This window comes from Salmo salar, chromosome ssa28, assembly GCF_905237065.1.
Source record: "Salmo salar chromosome ssa28, Ssal_v3.1, whole genome shotgun sequence".
Lineage (NCBI taxonomy): Eukaryota > Metazoa > Chordata > Actinopteri > Salmoniformes > Salmonidae > Salmo > Salmo salar.
Window position 1 is genome coordinate 8,815,399 of NC_059469.1, and position 17,308 is coordinate 8,832,706.

The 17,308-nt window shown below is 42.5% G+C and overlaps 1 protein-coding gene across 3 annotated transcripts; it reads left to right on the top strand.

The window, feature by feature from the left end:
• The first annotated feature begins 3,135 nt into the window (after positions 1 to 3,135).
• Positions 3,136 to 8,584, top strand: LOC106589434 (uncharacterized). 3 transcript variants are annotated; one of them, XM_014179418.2, is made up of 5 exons: positions 3,136 to 3,273; positions 6,180 to 6,692; positions 6,949 to 7,149; positions 7,221 to 7,350; positions 7,490 to 8,584. In XM_014179418.2, the coding sequence occupies exons 2-5, from the start codon at positions 6,311 to 6,313 to the stop codon at positions 7,980 to 7,982; spliced, it is 1,206 nt and encodes a 401-aa protein (XP_014034893.2). In that variant the 5' UTR covers positions 3,136 to 3,273; positions 6,180 to 6,310; the 3' UTR covers positions 7,983 to 8,584. The 3 variants fall into 3 exon arrangements, with proteins under 3 accessions (XP_014034893.2, XP_014034894.2, XP_045566198.1); XM_014179419.2 differs by having other exon boundaries at positions 3,158 to 3,312; XM_045710242.1 differs by lacking the exon at positions 3,136 to 3,273 and adding an exon at positions 5,913 to 5,935.
• Positions 8,585 to 17,308: the final 8,724 nt, after the last annotated feature.

A 17,308-nucleotide genomic window follows, 5' to 3' on the forward strand; every position in this document is an offset into this window, starting at 1 on the left:
CGGTAGGTAGAAGTTTCCATGCAAATCTTACAATGACATCAATGGAGGAATTTGGGGAAAAGGTCTGTGAGTGAGGCAATCTTATATTAGGATCCTTACAAATGGTGAGCCTACAATATGGTCGCAGTTGCAAATAAGAACTTGTTCTCAACTAGCCTACCTGGTTAAATAAAGGTGAAATATTATTATATATATTTTTTAAATAGGTGTTTATATCTCAATTTGTTTCCTGTTCATTTCTGTTCCTTTTCCCTATCTGGAAACGTCTGATCAGGACAAGATGCATCATGGATGCGTGTACAGGCAGTGTTCCTCTTCAATATGGAGTGTCTCACATTGTAAAGATAATCCTCTCCCAAAACAACGTGAGTAATCTGAGAGCCACGATGAATAACACTTTGTACAGGTTTAGTGCGTCACTCTCTCACTGGCCTTTAGTCTCCTTTTTCAATGAAAGAGGTAGTTATCTCAGGTTACTGGTATGATTTGCTGTTTAACATTTTATTTTTGTTTTCTTGACGATAGTGCCACCTAGAGAGAGGACAGAAGAAGAGGAGAGAGAATTTGAAGAGAAAAAAATTACAGGTCGATGTGTGTATTACAGAAACATAAAGCTGGGCTTGATTGTGCTTTCCTGGCACAATTGAGTAGTCCAAAAATTGCAAACCACACTCATTTGCCATAATTCCCTACTTTTCTATCTCTTCAGGCCAAAATCCAGGCCATGTCAGAGGAAGAGTTAAAGGATCTGTTGATGGATGGAAACTCAGCAAAAAAAGAAACAACCCTTTTTCAGGACCCTGTCTTTCAAAGATAATTCGTAAAAATAGAAATAACTTCACAGATCTTCATTGTAAAGGGTTTAAACTCTGTTTCCCATGCTTGTTCAATGAACCATAAGCAATTAATGAACATGCACCTGTGGAACGGTCGTTAAGACAGTAACAGCTTACAGACGGTAGGCAATTAAGGACACAGTTATGAAAACGTAGGAAACTAAAGAGGCCTTTCTACTGACTCTGAAAACACCAAAAGAAAGATGCCCAGGGTCCCTGCTCATCTGCGTGAACGTGCCTTAGGCATGCTGCAAGGAGGCATGAGAACTGCAGATGTGGCCAGGGCAACAAATTGCAATGTCCGTACTGTGAGACGCCTAAGACAGCGCTACAGGGAGACTGGACGGACAGCTGATCGTCGGATTCGCGTTTATTGTCGAAGGAATGAGTGTTACACCGAGGCCTGTGCTCTGGAGCGTGATCAATTTGGAGGTGAAGGGTCCATCATGGTCTGGGGCGATGTGCCACAGCATCATCGGACTGAGCTTGTTGTCATTGCAGGCAATCTCAACGCTGTGCGTTAAAGGGAAGACATCCTCCTCCCTCATGTGGTACTCTTCCTGCAGGCTCATCCTGACCTGACCCTCCAGCATGACAATGCCATCAGCCATACTGCTCGTTCTGTGCGTGATTTCCTACAAGACAGGAATGTCAGTGTTCTGCCATGGCCAGCGAAAAGCCCGGATCCCCCCTTTGTTCAGGGACACATTATTCCATTTCTGTTAGTCACATGTCTGTGGAACTTGTTCAGTTTATGTCTCCGTTGTTGAATCTTGTTATGTTCATACAAATATTTACACATAGTAGAAAGAGGAGGAAAGGAAGCGCTACTAAGGTACACAATAGTAAATGTTGGTAGACAGAAGGTGCTCTTTGGTAAAAGGGGTGAGTTGGTCATCAAAAAGAAGAAAAAATAATATTTACACATGTTAAGTTTGCTGAAAATAAACTCAGTTGGACGTTTCTTTTTTTCTGAGTTTAGTTAAAAGATGTCCAGGACTGATGTTCGACCTCCGACGAGCAAAGGCTTGCAGCACACAGCCACGACCAGCCGCTCCTGGGGTGCCGGACTGGTGTGTGTTCACACTGCAGGGAGATGACCACCACCAGCAATGCAGAGAGGAAGTGTCGCAGCCAGGAACCACACCAATGTCAGCCAGATAGCTCACTTAAATTTGTTGGTTCTCTTCAAGACCGTACTACACATGGCCTACTGATGAGGTGGGTACTTCACATCACACCTGGGTTAAATAATATTTTTCTTTCAAATACTTACGCTGATTTAAGTCTGGCACAATGGAACCAATAGAATACAGTAGTCCCAAAAGTGCAAACACCAACCATCTGTCACTCCAGAGTCCGACAGGTTAATTCAACACTCCAAGTATTTGAAAGGGGGAAGAAATACTATTTGAACCTAGGTCTGCTACACATTGTTGGTGGGCTACATTTGAGCGCTTTAAGTGTCCGGAGAACCGTAATAAATCCAATCCATTGATTAATTACAGGAGGGAGCTGCTAAAGCTGCCTTACCCACTGGATGACGAAGATGAAAGCATCAGGTTGTTTTGCCACAAAGCCTACAAGCAGTACCTCACGTGGAGGTCCGGCGCCCTGGACGTTGGTGATGGGGCATCATACCCAGCTGTTGTGTCAGGAGAATCAGAGACACCTACCCTGATCCTGAAGAGAAATACTTTGTGTTACAGACACCTAAGACTCTTTTTTTAGCTTTATGTCAGACATACCTGTGCCGTGTTCTCTTGTAATGTTCTGAAATGACACATAGTGTAGCTGCTTTAAAAAAAGGACAGGAGGATGGAGAATGTTTCACTTTGACAATTGTCCATTCAATCCCCTTGTCTTTGTTTTCCCTAAGGTATTTTGTCACGTATCTGGCTTGTTATTTTCCAATGTGCCAAAATCTGGAACTTTGTATATATATATATATATATTTTTTTTTACATACTGTATATATCCTGTACATGTTTTTTAAATAATAAACATCATTCACATAACACATTTCTGAGTTGTTTGTCATAGAACATTGAACAAAGTGTGTGCAAAAACATTACATCTACACTCCACTATCTTTTCACAACAAATCAGAATGAAGAAACAATGTATTGTCTGGGGTAATATTATGCTGATTACACCGATACAAAATATCCCATTGTTCAAGCACTCTTTCAACCGGAAATCCCACACCTTCAATTGGACTGACACTCAGCAACATCCAATGAGAAGCGTCATAGATACTTGAATGATGCGTGATGTGGCCAATAGGCGCAGGGGTAAAGCCGCTTTAGCGGCAGTAGATGTAGAGCTGATTTGCAACCCGCCGAAGGAGATCTGGAGAAGAAGGAAAATGTCTCCTGTCTCACCACGCACCGTTCTAGGATCAGCTTGCTGTTAGGAAAAAGCAAAGAGCAAAGTGGTGAGTCGGAAAATCCTCACTACTTGCACTACAATGAAGGTTAGCGGCAACATTTTATTCAACCTGTTCGGAATGTGTTGTATTCTATTTTTGATCATGTCGATTAGGCCTTTCCACAGTGCCCCCATTGCGGCCTAGCCAGACATGTTTAGGTTTTAGACAGACACAGACAATATTAATGGTTTACTTTTCACAAAACAGAATTGCGAGTGGGCTTCGTGTATAATTGCAATGGTAGCAGTTATAGTATGGACTTGTAACACTTCGGGCCCAATGTACAATCTGAGTAGTTAGCAAGGTACAGTACCGTGTCTGATTTACAAAGGAAGTGGTTGTCCTTGCCATTTACAAGACACTAAAGTAGCTTGATAGCAAAGTCTGGCTAGGTTAGCTCCCAAGCAGCCAAAGCAAAGGCGAGGGTGACCAAAAGCTAGAGATAACAAATATGACGTCAAAAACTCAGTTATTTGCATAATGACAACAACAAAAAATGCTCATATCATAAGACCATACAGTGCTTTCAGAAAGTATTCATACTCCTTGACTTTTTCCACATTTTCTTGTGTTAAAGTGGGATTTAATTGTAATTTTAAGTCCACAATCTACACAAAATACTCTGTGAAAGTGGAAGAAAAATTCTAACATTTTGTAAAAATGAGTCAATGCATGCTAGAATCACTTTTAGCAGCGATTACAGCTCCTGAGTCTTTCTGGGTAAGTCTCTAAGAGCTTACCTGGATTGTGAAACATTTAGCCCATTATTCTTTTCAAAGTTCTAGCTCTGTCAAATTGTTTGTTGATCATTGCTATACAACCATTTTCAGGTCTTGCCATAGATTTTCAAGCAGATTTAAGTCAAAACTGTAACTCGGCAATTCCGGAACATTCACTGTCTTTTTGGTAAGCAACTCCGGTGTAGATTTGGCCTTGTGTTTTAGGTTATTGTCCTGCTGAAAGGTGAATTCATCTCCCAGTATCTGGTGGAAAGCAGACTGAATCAGGTTTACCGCCAGGATTTTGCCTGTGCTTAGCTCCATTTCTTTTTTATCCTGATAAACTCCCCAGTCCTTAACGATTACAAGCATAATCATAACACGATGCAGCCACCACTATGCTTGAAAATATGGAGAGTGGTACTCAGTAATGTATTGGATTTGTCCCCAATTTTATTTTGCAGTATTACTTTAGTGCCTTGTTTTAAACAGGATGCATTATTTGGAATACTTTTATTCTGTACAGGCTTCCTTGTTTTCACTCTGTCAATTAGGTTAGTATTGTGAAGTTACTACAATGTTGTTGATCTATCCTCAGTTTCCTCCTATCACAGCCTTTACACTCTGTAACTGTTTTAAAGTCACCATTGGCCTCATGGTGAAATCCCTGACCAGTTTCCTTTCTCTCCAGACATTGAGTTATGAAGGATACCTGTATCTTTATAGTGACTGGGTGTATTGACACACCATTCAATTTGTAACTAATAACTTCACCATGCTCAAAAGGATATTCAATGTCTGCTTTTTAAAAATGTATTTGTACCCATTTACCAATAGGTGCCATCCTTTGCGAGTCATTGGAAAACCTCCCTGCCCATTGTGGTTGAATCTGTGTTTGAAATTCACTGGTCGACTGAGAGACCTTACATAATTGTATGTGTTGGGTACAGAGATGAGGTAGTCATTCGAAAACCCTGTTAAACACTATTATTGCAAACATATTATGTGACTTCTTAAGCACATTTTTACTCCTGAACTTAATTAGGCTTGCCATAACGAAGGAGTTTAATACTTATTGACTCAATACTTATCCCAATTAATATTGCTGTACATATACTATTATTCAGATATACTACATATTCTATCCATGTACTGTCCATATAGTCTATACATCCCATCACATTTATTTATTCTCCGGACTCTGACATTGCTCATCCTAATATTTCTTAAGTATTCCATTATTTAACTTTTTAGATGTGAATTGTTAGATACTACTGCACTGTTGAAGCTAGGAACATATGCATCTCGCTACACCCACAGTAACATCTGCTAAATATGTGTATGTGACCAATAAAAGTTGATTTGAAGAACTTTCAGCTTTTCATTTTTTGTTCATTTGTAAAAATGCCAAACATAATTCCACTTTAAGGTTATGGGGTATTGTGTGTGTAGCCCCCCCAAATAAATGTTAAATTCAGGCTATAACACAACAAAATGTGGAAAAAGTCAAGGGGCACTGAAGGGAGGAGATGGGTTAAAGAATGATTTTTAAGCCTTGAGACAATTGGGAAATTGTGTATGTGTGTCATTCAGAGGGTGAATGCGCAAGACAAAAGATTGAAGTGCCTTTGAATGGGGTATGGCAGTAGGTGGCAGGCGCATTGGTTTGAGTGTATCAAGAACTGCAACGCTGCTGTTTTTTTTTTACACTCAACAGTTTCCCGTGTGTATCAAGAATGGTCCACCACCCAAAGGACATCCAGCCAACTTGACACAACTGTGAGAAGCATTAGAGTCAATATGTGCAAGCATCCCTGTGGAACGTTTTCGACACCTTGTAGAGTCCATGCACCGACAAGTTGAGGCTGTTCTGAGGGAAAAAGGGGGTGCAACTCAATATTAGGAAGCTGTTCCTAATGTTTTGTACACAGTGTATATGCCATACCCATGTAATAGGCCTACCCATTTATTATTTACCAGAATACAATCTTAAATAGAAGTAATTTAAATTGTTGAATTGGAGAGAGTGGGAAAGATGATAAATATATTTTCATACTACTGGTGGCAATTATTTCTAATTGGGGAATCACAGACGTTTATTTAAATGTTTTTATTGCAATATTGATAATGATGATGATAGTTACTCTGTAGACCACAGTGTTTGATGTCGTGTTTTTTTTCTCTGTCCTATAGACTTTACCCTAAACTGACCTTAGCAGTGTGTAAGCACAAACTCATCCTACTCTTGACGCTGAGACTAATACAGAAAAGTTCAGGAGAAACGCTTCGCACTCCAAAACAGTCACCCAGGAAGTAAAGAGGAAATGACATCCGAGCAGATGGAACCAAATCCCAGCCTGGCGGGGGTGGACTCCCAAGGCAACATGGTGTTTAGAGTGGTTAAACCTGTCATGGGCATCTTCCAAGTCTCCTCAGAACAGACCAACTCTGTGGGACTGGGGGGGTTTCAGCAGACTATGGTCGAGGGGCTGACAGAGTTATCCAACCACCCCTCCATGGTGCTGGGGGATGGACAGGGGCAGCAGGGAATGGGGGACGTGAACCAGATGCAAACCCAGATTCAGATCCCAGCAGGGGACACCACCCAGACTCAGGCTGGTGCTCCAGACCACAACCACGTACCCCATGTTCCGTTTGCTGAGGTGTCGTCTCTCCTGGACCCCAACATGAAGAGCTCCAAGGCCCGTAAGTATCACAGGCAGAGAAGGAGGGGATTAGGCCAGGGCTGCCCCTCCTACTGGAGACCTCTCATCTTGCAGGATATTCCTGTCCTACTACTCTAACACACCTGATTCTACCTATCAGCTACTCCTCGGGACCATGATTAGCTTCACCCCCCAGTAGTTCTCCAGGAGGAAGGTTGGCCTTACCTGCTGTAGTATGGAATAAGCGGAAGATTCAACACAATTGTATCATTCATCTATTGTTCCTTTGGTACTAGGTAAGTACCTGATACCCTATGACGAGATCAAGCGTCGTCTGGAGGCTCCAGAGAAGATGTCTCTGCGTTCGCTAGCAGCGTACACCAGGGTCAGCCGCGGCCCGGCCAGCAAGAAAACGCTTCAGGAGTCTCTAAATATACTGGGCCTCACTCCTAGTACTACTACTGCTGTATCCTCCTCCTTCTCCAAGCTCACAGAGGGTAAGTGTGTGTGTGTTTGTGTGCCGGCATCTCTCGAGGTTTCTAGATTGTTCAAATGTTGTGTTTTCCAGGTGACACCAAAGCCCTGTGTAACGACATGAAGGACTTTGCCCATGACTACATGGACTTTGGAAACAAGGCCAAGCAGCTTATACCAGAGACTAACACAGTTCAACACTGGTCAAAGGTCATAGAAACCAGGTAATACCAAACCCTCACCCACATCACACCTGGTTAGTGTGGTTACAGCACAGTGTAGTCATGAGTTGACTATGAGCTATATGTTTTCTGTACAGTGATACAAACACTAACACACCTTTGCCCACCCCACCTGGGATAGGAGCCACCTGGAGGCGATGAGGAAGTGTTTCCGTGACCCGGTCAACAGTGCGTTGTTCGACAACGTGACTCATGGCCTGGGCCTCGGGATGCTCGACACCGCCCTAGACATGATCACCATGGTGATTGACAAACAGATTCGCATCCTGTCCGGCGCCGCTGCAACCGATCCCGTCGACACCGGTCCTCCAATGAGACGCATCCGCCGCCGCCACCGCAAGCCCCGAGACGACGGCAACGACAAACCGCACAGGTCGGTGGGCGGGGTTAAAGGTCAAGGGAAAGGATCGGGGAAGGGCAAAGGGAGGGGCCGAGGCAGGAAGAAGGCGCAGCTGCAGGAGTCCGGAACCCCGGTTGGTGTTGCCATGGATACAAGCCAGCAGCAGGATCAAGAGCATCGTCAGCCAGAGGATGTGGAGAGCAGTGTTCTCACGCTTGTCTCCGTCGGTTACGAGACCATATCCAGTGGCCTCAACGCCACGGTACAGCTCTGAAGATGTTTAATTGTTGAACAAACAACACTTAACAGGAGTCAGACTTCGCTGAACATTTGCCTAATGGGGTGGCTGGGAGCAGAACAGTCTTAGTAACGTTGTGATGTGTAGACGTCACTCAGGTCTGGGCTATGGAACCCCAAACATTCAGAGGAAGACATGTAGAGGACACCGGGGGACGTTCAGGGACGTCACATCATTTTGGTTTAGTATTTTAGTTTAGTTTTTGTGCTGCAGCTATTGCCTACTGATACACTCAATCAATGTATATGTTTATTTGTTAAGCACAGAAGTGATGATTGCAGTTTTATTAAAGTGGAAATCAATTCAAATGACAGAGAAGCGTTGGTGTTGAAAAATCTACAATGTAGAAATGAGTCTCAATTTGGGTCTTTGGATAAGGCCGTTCCTTTGTTTGACCTACTCATCTGGCATTGGATAGCCCAGTTGATTTCTATCATGAGTAGACCTCTTATAGCTCTCTCCACCTCTCCATTACTGTAACATGGGGAACACATTATGCCAGTACTTAGTCAATGATTGTATGTTTATATTGAAACCTAGATTGCTGAAATACTTGTATTAAAGCTTTAATTTTCTTATTCAAGGTAAATGTATTTATTTCTAACAGAATCAATGTTGCAGTATGTGATCTATACTACTGAGGGAGTTTGATTAAGCTGAACCGGGGTATACTGGGATATGGCCTGTGACGTGACCGGGCAAGGAAGGAGGAGCACCCTTCTGAAATCTAATAGTAATCTGTGCTGTCCCGGTCATATTGTCAACAAGGCAGCATGGTGCTTCGTTCAAAAACGCACGTCTTTTCCAAAAAGTATATGTTTGAATTTAAAGTAGTTTTCCTTGGGAAGGCAGATAAAGCATATATGCATTTTTATCATGAGCAAACACTTTTGCATTAGAAAACATAGAATCTTAAGTCATTACTCCACATGCTTGACATGTGTCACTTTGTTTTGAGACAACTTCTCCAAAGGGCTTTAAACGGGATTCATGCTTGGGAGGCAGGCAGGTTGGTTTTTAAAACCAATCCAGTTTTCACCTGGGCCAGCTTAAACAAAGGAAAAATATTACCTTTTAATGTGGCATGAACACAAACAGTCATGATATTTTCATCTGATTGTCAAACAAATCACTTCAAAAAGTAGGCATGTTCGTCCACTCCATAATAATTCCATCATCCAAACTGCGTGTATACTTAAGCCATTTGATGAATGGAAATATCCCTCTGTTGCAGTGTGCCTAATGACATTCAGCGGTTGCCATTGATTAGGCCTACATTAATTGATGCGTCTTGCCACCACTGCTGGTATCCTACCCTCTCAGCCAAAGCAATTTTAAACACATGAAGACACGCAGAATAGGTAGCATACATTCAAAGGCCAAATACATGAGTTGAATCAAAACATGTTTTACACCCTAGTTCGTAAGTTGTCCATCATTCCTGAGTTAATGCTTTGTCTTCACAGATCATGTGACATAAAACACTACCTTTCTTTCCGTACATTAAGGACATTAATGACAGTGTTATTTGTCATTATTAGGCCTAAGCATTGAACAATTGAATTAGAACATAGAACTTAAACCCTGTACGAATCATGGATCTTGGAGATCTCGGAAAATGCACTGCAAGTCAAACTATACCTGCGTAACATTTTATTATGTTTCACCATGAGAACAGTTCTCATGGGCACACGAATGCAAAATAATGTAGGCCTATGCCATTGCAAAATCGAATGCTTCTAAATTAAAGAGTCAACTATAGGCCTACGGTCATAAAAATGTTTGCCTACTTGCTGGATGGATTGGATGCGCATTGGTGTCTAGCTGTAGGCTAGTTGTCTAGTGATATTGTCGACTATCATCAGGTGATCTAGGAAACAAATATTAATAGAAAATAATGACGCTAAATAAAGGGTCTACTACTTCTGGCAATGGATGGCACTGAGAACACCAGCACCTGCACGCACCTGAAAAACAAAGCAATGAGTAACAGCTGACTGACAAAAATGAACAATGATGAATCAATGGATAAATCTAATGCGTTGTAATAAAGGCATAGGCTATTATTATCAAGGACACATGGCAAACAAATGGCGAAAATGAGAAGGTACAAAGGAAAATCTATATGTAAAGGAGCCAGGTGAGGCTGAAATTCAGCACTAGGATGGACAGCCTGCCTCACAGAAAACAATTATTCACCCAATGACAGAGTGGTGGGGGTGTTTGTTTCACCGTAAAACATATTTACCACTTCATTTGAAACAAATAGGAGAATGGTCAAATTGGTATTATTAAGAGACCCTTTCGCCCCAAAGTGGGACTTTTGTTGCATTTAGGGGAGCTAATGTCACATCCAGGAGAGCTGAGCCCCACCTGGCTCCCCCATAATTCGTAAAACACTGTATAGCCACAAAACATGGTTAAAACAATCATTTTGATATCATGGATGGTCAGTCCTGGCATTCATCTGAGAGTGATTACATTTCTCCAGGCCCATCCCTCAGCTTTATATATAAATAGTTAACTAGCAAGCTAAGCATAGATTGTAAAGTTAGCTAGCCAGCTAACTTTAGTACTAGCAAACTAGCTAGCTACTACATGTCCACAACACAAAATGTACAATATCCCCATACATCAATACCACAGTGTATGTGTAGAGTGGGTGTGCTAGCAATGTGTGTGTGTGTGTGTGTGTGTGTGTGTGTGTGTGTGTGTGTGTGTGTGTGTGCCTGTATGTGTGTGTCTTTTCACAGTCCACGTTGTTCGATACTAGTTTTATCTGTTTTTTTAAATCAGATTTTACTGCTTGCATGAGTTAGTTGATGTGGAATAGAGTTCCATGTAGTCATGGCTCTATGTAGTACTGTGCACCTCCCATAGTCTGTTCTGGACTTGGGGATTGTGAAGAGACCTGTAGTGGCACTTCCTGTCATGCATGAGTGTCTGAGCTGTGTGATAGTCGTTTGAAGAGACATCTCGGTGCTTTCGACATGTCAATACCTCTCACAAAGACCAGTAGTGATGCAGTCAATCCTCTTCTACTTTGAGCCAAGAGAGATTGACATGCATGTCATTGATGTTAGCTCTCCGTATACATTTAAGGGCCATGTAAGGGTCACCAAGCAGTTTAGTCAATTTGATTTGATTTGATATAAATATTGTATTAGTCACATGCGCCGAATACAACAGCATTTCACCTTACAGTGAAATGCTTACTTACGAGCCCCTAACCAACAATGCAGTTTAAAAAAATACAGATAAGAATAAGAGATAAAAGTAACAAGTAATTAAAGAGCAGCAGTGAAACAACAATAGCGAGACAACTTACAGGGGAGTACCGATACAGAGTCAATGTGCGGGGGCACAGGTTATTTGAGGTAGTATGTACAGTATATATTTTTTTATTAAAACACAGGTTGTGTCTATATACAGTAGCGGTGCATGGATAAAATCACTGGGGAAGCCATAAACAACAACCATATTACAACCTATGTGTTGTGATAATTGCATTGTTTGCTCTATAATCTGTTATTTCATATGCCTTGTGACCAGTGATATATAGGCCTAAGGCCGAGACAATAAGAAGAATAAATTCAACCACACCTTTTTTTCATCACAAAACCGGAGAGCAACTTCTGTCGGTTGAAGTCCACAAAGCATAGCCTATTGCATGTAACAAACAGTTACACGACCTACAGCATGGTCAAGCAAGTTGTGTCCGACATTTTCGGACTACACCTGGCAGTGAGTTACCGCAAGTCACAAAGAATACAGGAGTTGTCTCCACTATTCAAATACCATTTTAACTTCAACATTTCAACATCATCAAATCACCTACAGTGGGGAGAACAAGTATTTGATACACTGCCGATTTTGCAGGTTTTCCTACTTACAAAGCATGTAGAGGTCTGTAATTTTTATCATAGGTGCACTTCAACGGAATCTAAAACAAAAATCCAGAAAATCACATTTGTATGATTTTTAAGTAACTAATTTGCATTTTATTGCATGACATAAGTATTTGATCACCTACCAACCAGTAAGAATTCTGTCTCTCACAGACCTGTTAGTTTTTCTTTAAGAAGCCCTCCTGTTCGCCACTCATTACCTGTATTAACTGCACCTGTTTGAACTCGTTACCTGTATAAAAGACACCTGTCCACACACTCAATCAAACAGACTCCAACCTCTCCACAATGGCCAAGACCAGAGAGCTGTGTAAGGACATCAGGGATAAAATTGTAGCCCTGCACAAGGCTGGGATGGGCTACAGGACAATAGGCAAGCAGCTTGGTGAGAAGGCAACAACTGTTGGCGCAATTATTAGAAAATGGAAGAAGTTCAAGATGACGGTCAATCACCCTCGGTCTGGGGCTCCATGCAAGATCTCACCTCGTGTGGCATCAATGATCATGAGGAAGGTGAGGGATCAGCCCAGAACTACACGGCAGGACCTGGTCAATGACCTGAAGAGAGCTGGGACCACAGTCTCAAAGAAAACCATTAGTAACACACTACGCCGTCATGGATTAAAATCCTGCAGCGCACGCAAGGTCCCCCTGCTCAAGCCAGCGCATGTCCAGGCCCGTCTGAAGTTTGCCAATGACCACCTGGATGATCCAGAGGAGGAATGGGATAAGGTCATGTGGTCTGATGAGACAAAAATAGAGCTTTTTGGTCTAAACTCCACTCGCCGTGATTGGAGGAAGAAGAAGGATGAGTACAACCCCAAGAACACCATCCCAACCGTGTAGCATGGAGGTGGAAACTTCATTCTTTGGGGATGCTTTTCTGCAAAGGGGACAGGATGACTGCACCGTATTAAGGGGAGGATGGGTGGGGCCATGTATCGCGAGATCTTGGCCAACAACCTCCTTCCCTCAGTAAGAGCATTGAAGATGGGTCGTGGCTGGGTCTTCCAGCATGACAACGACCTGAAACACACAGCCAGGGCAACTAAGGAGTGGCTCCGTAAGAAGCATCTCAAGGTCCTGGAGTGGCCTAGCCAGTCTTCAGACCTGAACCCAATAGAAAATCTTTGGAGGGAGCTGAAAGTCCGTATTGCCCAGCGAGAGCCCCGAAATCTGAAGGATCTGGAGAAGGTCTGTATGGAGGAGTGGGCCAAAATCCCTGCTGCAGTGTGTGCAAACCTGGTCAAGAACTACAGGAAATGTATGATCTCTGTAATTGCAAACAAAGGTTTCTGTACCAAATATTAAGTTCTGCTTTTCTGATGTATCAAATACTTATGTCATGCAATAAGATGCAAATTAATTACTTAACAATCATACAATGTGATTTTCTGGATTTTTGTTTTAGATTCCGTCTCTCACAGTTGAAGTGTACCTATAATAAAAATTACAGACCTCTACATGCTTTGTAAGTAGGAAACACTGCTGATTTTGCAGGTTATCAAATACTTGTTCTCTCCACTGTATATGCTTAGTCTAAAACAGTGAGAACTAAAAGATACCAAAAACAATTTAGTCCAATCAACGTAAGCTAAATATGATGTGGCTGACCATGGTTCCGATGTGTGTGTGCTTGCGTTCGTGCAAGTAGAAAAAACATGTTGACTCACCCTACTTGTAGAGGAATGCCAATGTTATCATCCTCTCTTTCATTTTGATGAAACGGTCTATGACTGTCATACAGTACACTCTTTAGTTTTTGGTTGTCCTCGGCTACCTGGCTAAAATGCTTGCTCGCTAGCATAACTTCCTTTCTTGTGCAACGTTAACTAGTTAACATTAGCTACATATTGAACTTCCATTCTCTCAGTCCAGGGGCACAATGTATGAATTTATGTTTGGATCAGAATCACCATTACAATCATTGGCCAGTACAGAGAATTAAGTAAAATCAAATCCCAATCTCCATCCATGAATAATTTAGGAAAGGGACAATTTTAGCTTGCTAGCTAGCCACCGGAGGACAACACAATGAGATGCAACAATTCAAGTTGTTTCTGTCAATTACATATTTATCTTGATGCAAAGCGTTAGGAGAGAAGCCAAATCCAAACTGGCTTCCCTTGACACTTTTTTTTGGGTGTGCCAGGACCATTCACAGTTGAATTCACTCAAAAAAAGAATAGTCTTTTTTTTATCAAGGGAGGCCAAATGCTTGCCGGCTTCCCGTGCATTCAATGCTAGGGGCGGCAACAATGTCATATTCTTTATGACCAGACATTATCACATAGATGGTCTACACATACAGCGACAGAGGGGCGCTGTTTCGCTCGACTCAGATGCTTTCTCAAGAGAGATACAAATGATGAAAACACAGAGAGACGAAAGATAAATTATTGTTTATGCTTTTTTGTCACTTTGTGTGTAGGCCATATATCTGATGCTGTCTGGCCATAAAGAGTATGACATTGTTGCCGCCCCTAGCATAGAATGCACAGGAAGCCAGCAAGCATTTCGCCTCCCTTGATAAAAAAATTAATAATAATAGTCAAACAAGTTATGATAATGCCATTTTAATGTAAGAGCTGGGAGGGAGTTTTGGCCCTCCATGTTGACATCACTATGTGGTAAATTAGTTACTAGATCAATAACATAGATATTTCCAAATCTCTCTGCCAATAACAGCTCATTTTTACTTTTCCTCTTCCCAGTCAAACCACCCCCAGACAGTCCTACCAAAAATCTTGATTGAGAAATTGCTCTTTGCTAAGTAGCTATTTTTCTTTATTTTTGACCATTTTAATTGAAAACAGTCACAGTAAGATACTTAATTGTTATCCAGGAATTATTTGATATTGAGATAAGGGGCTGCATTGGACCATGTGAAAAAACCACAACTATGTGAGAAAATCTGTTTTGTAAATACAAAATATATATAACTTTCTTTTTGTAGGGTTTGTCAAATCATTTATACACACATGTTCCTGCTTGTCAAGTGTGCTCCCTCTCCGGCCTCTAGGTCACCAGGCTGGTTGTTATGGTGCACACCTGTCACCATTGTTACGCTCACCTGGACTCCATCACTTCCCTGATTACCTTCCCTATATATGTCACTCCCCTTAATTAACATTAGAAGCATCCTCCCTAAGTTTGTTTTAGTCACTGCTTTAGCACACTCTGCCAACCCAGATGTCCTAGCCGTGTCTGAATCCTGGCTTAGGAAGTCCACCAAAAACTCTGAAATCTTCATCCCAAACTACCATTTTCAGACAAGATAGAATGGCCAAAGGGGGCGGTGATGCAATTTACTGCAGAGATAGCCTGCAGAGTTCTGTCCTACTATACAGGTCTGTACCCAAACAATTTGAACTTCTACTTTTAAAAATCCACCTCTCTAAAAACAAGTCTCTCACCGTTGCCGCCTGCTATAGACCACCCTCTTCCCCCAGCTGTGCTCTGGACACCATATGTGAACTGATTGCCCCCCATCTATCTTCAGAGCTCGTGCTGCTAGGTGACCTAAACTGGGATATGCTTAATACCCCAGCCATCCTACAATCTAAGCTTGATGCCCTCAATCTCACACAAATTATCAATGAACCTACCAGGTACCACCCCAAAGCCATAAACACGGGCACCCTCATAGATATCATCCTAACCAACTTGCCCTCTAAATACACCTCTGCTCATTGCCTGCATCCGTAATGGGTCAGCGGTCAAACGACCTACACTCATCACTGTCAAATGCTCACTGAAACATATCAGCGAGCAAGCCTGTCTAATCGACCTGGCCCGAGTATCCTGGAAGGATATTGACCTCATCCCGTCAGTAGAGGATGCCTGGTTATTTTTTTTAAATGCCTTCCTCACCATCTTAAATAAGCATGTCCCATTCAAGAAATGTAGAACCAGGAACAGATATAGCCCTTGGTTCTCTCCAGACCTGACTGCCCCTTAAAGAGCATGCATTTAGTTTTACTTGTATTTAAGAGCAGTTGGAGGCCACGGAAGGAGAGTTGTATGGCATTGAAGCTCGTCTGGAGGGTTGTTAACACAGTGCCCAAAGAAGGGCCAGATGTATACAGAATGGTGACGTCTGCGTAGAGGTGGATCAGAGACTCACCAGCAGCAAGAGCGACATCATTGATGTATACAGAGAAAAGCGTTGGCCCAAGAATTGAACCCTGTGGCACCCCCATAGAGACTGCCAGAGGCCCGGACAACAGGCCCTCCGATTTGACACATTGAACTCTATCAGAGAAGTAGTTGGTGAACCAGGCGAGGCAATCATTTGAGAAACCAAGGCTATTGAGTCTGCCGATGAGGATGTGGTGATTGACAGAGTCGAAAGCCTTGGCCAGGTCAATGAATACGGCAGCACAGTATTGTTTCTTATTGATGGCGGTTACGATATTGTTTAGGACCTTGAGCGTGGCTGAGGTGCACCCATGACCAGCTCTGAAACCAGATTGCATAGCGGAGAAGGTGCGGTGGGATTCGAAGTGGTCTGTAATCTGTTTGTTGACTTGGCTTTCGAAGACCTTAGAAAGGCAGGGTAGGATAGATATAGGTCTGCAGCAGTTTAGGTCAAGAGTGTCCCCTCCTTTGAAGAGGGGGATGACAGCAGCTGCTTTCCAATCTTTTGGAATCTCAGACAATACGAAAGAGAGGTTGAACAGGCTAGTAATAGGGGTTGCAACAATTTCGGCAGATAATTTTAGAAAGAAAGGGTCCAGATTGTCTAGCCCGGCTGATTTGTAGGGGTCCAGATTTTGCAGCTCTTTCAGAACATCAGCTGACTGGATTTGGGAGAAGGAGAAATGGGGAAGGCTTGGGCGAGTAGCTGTGGGGGGTGCAGTGCTGTTGACCGCGGTAGGGGTAGCCAGGTGGAAAGCATGGCCAGCCGTAGAAAAATGCTTATTGAAATTCTCAATTATAGTAGATTTATCGGAGGTGACAGAGTTTCCTATCCTCAGTGCAGTGGGCAGCTGGGAGGAGGTGTTCTTATTCTCCATGGACTTTACAGTGTCCCAGAACTTTGAGTTTGTGTTGCAGGAAGCAAATTTCTGCTTGAAAAAGCTAGCCTTGGCTTTTCTAACTGCCTGTGTATATTGGTTTCTAACTTCCCTCAAAAGTTGCATATCACGGGGGCAGTTCGATGCTAATGCAGAACGCCACAGGATGTTTTTGTGTTGGTTAACCTCTTACATCTAAACGTTTGCGCTAGCGGAACACCTGCTCCATTTTGCAATATTCTAAGTAGATAGCCCGGCATCACAGGGCTAGCTATTTAGACACCCACCAAGTTTAGCCGTCACCAAAGTCAGATTTACTATAAGAAAAATGTTATTACCTTTGCTGTTCTTCGTCAGAATGCATGTCAACCGCTGT

Excerpts from the sequence above, each read along its gene's own strand:
- LOC106589434 (XM_014179418.2), top strand. The coding sequence starts at position 6,311 with ATGACATCCGAGCAGATGGAACCAAATCCCAGCCTGGCGGGGGTGGAC. Across the intron at positions 6,693-6,948 it reads CATGAAGAGCTCCAAGGCCC|GTAAGTACCTGATACCCTAT; the intron begins GTAAGTATCACA and ends CTTTGGTACTAG. Across the intron at positions 7,150-7,220 it reads CTTCTCCAAGCTCACAGAGG|GTGACACCAAAGCCCTGTGT; the intron begins GTAAGTGTGTGT and ends TGTGTTTTCCAG.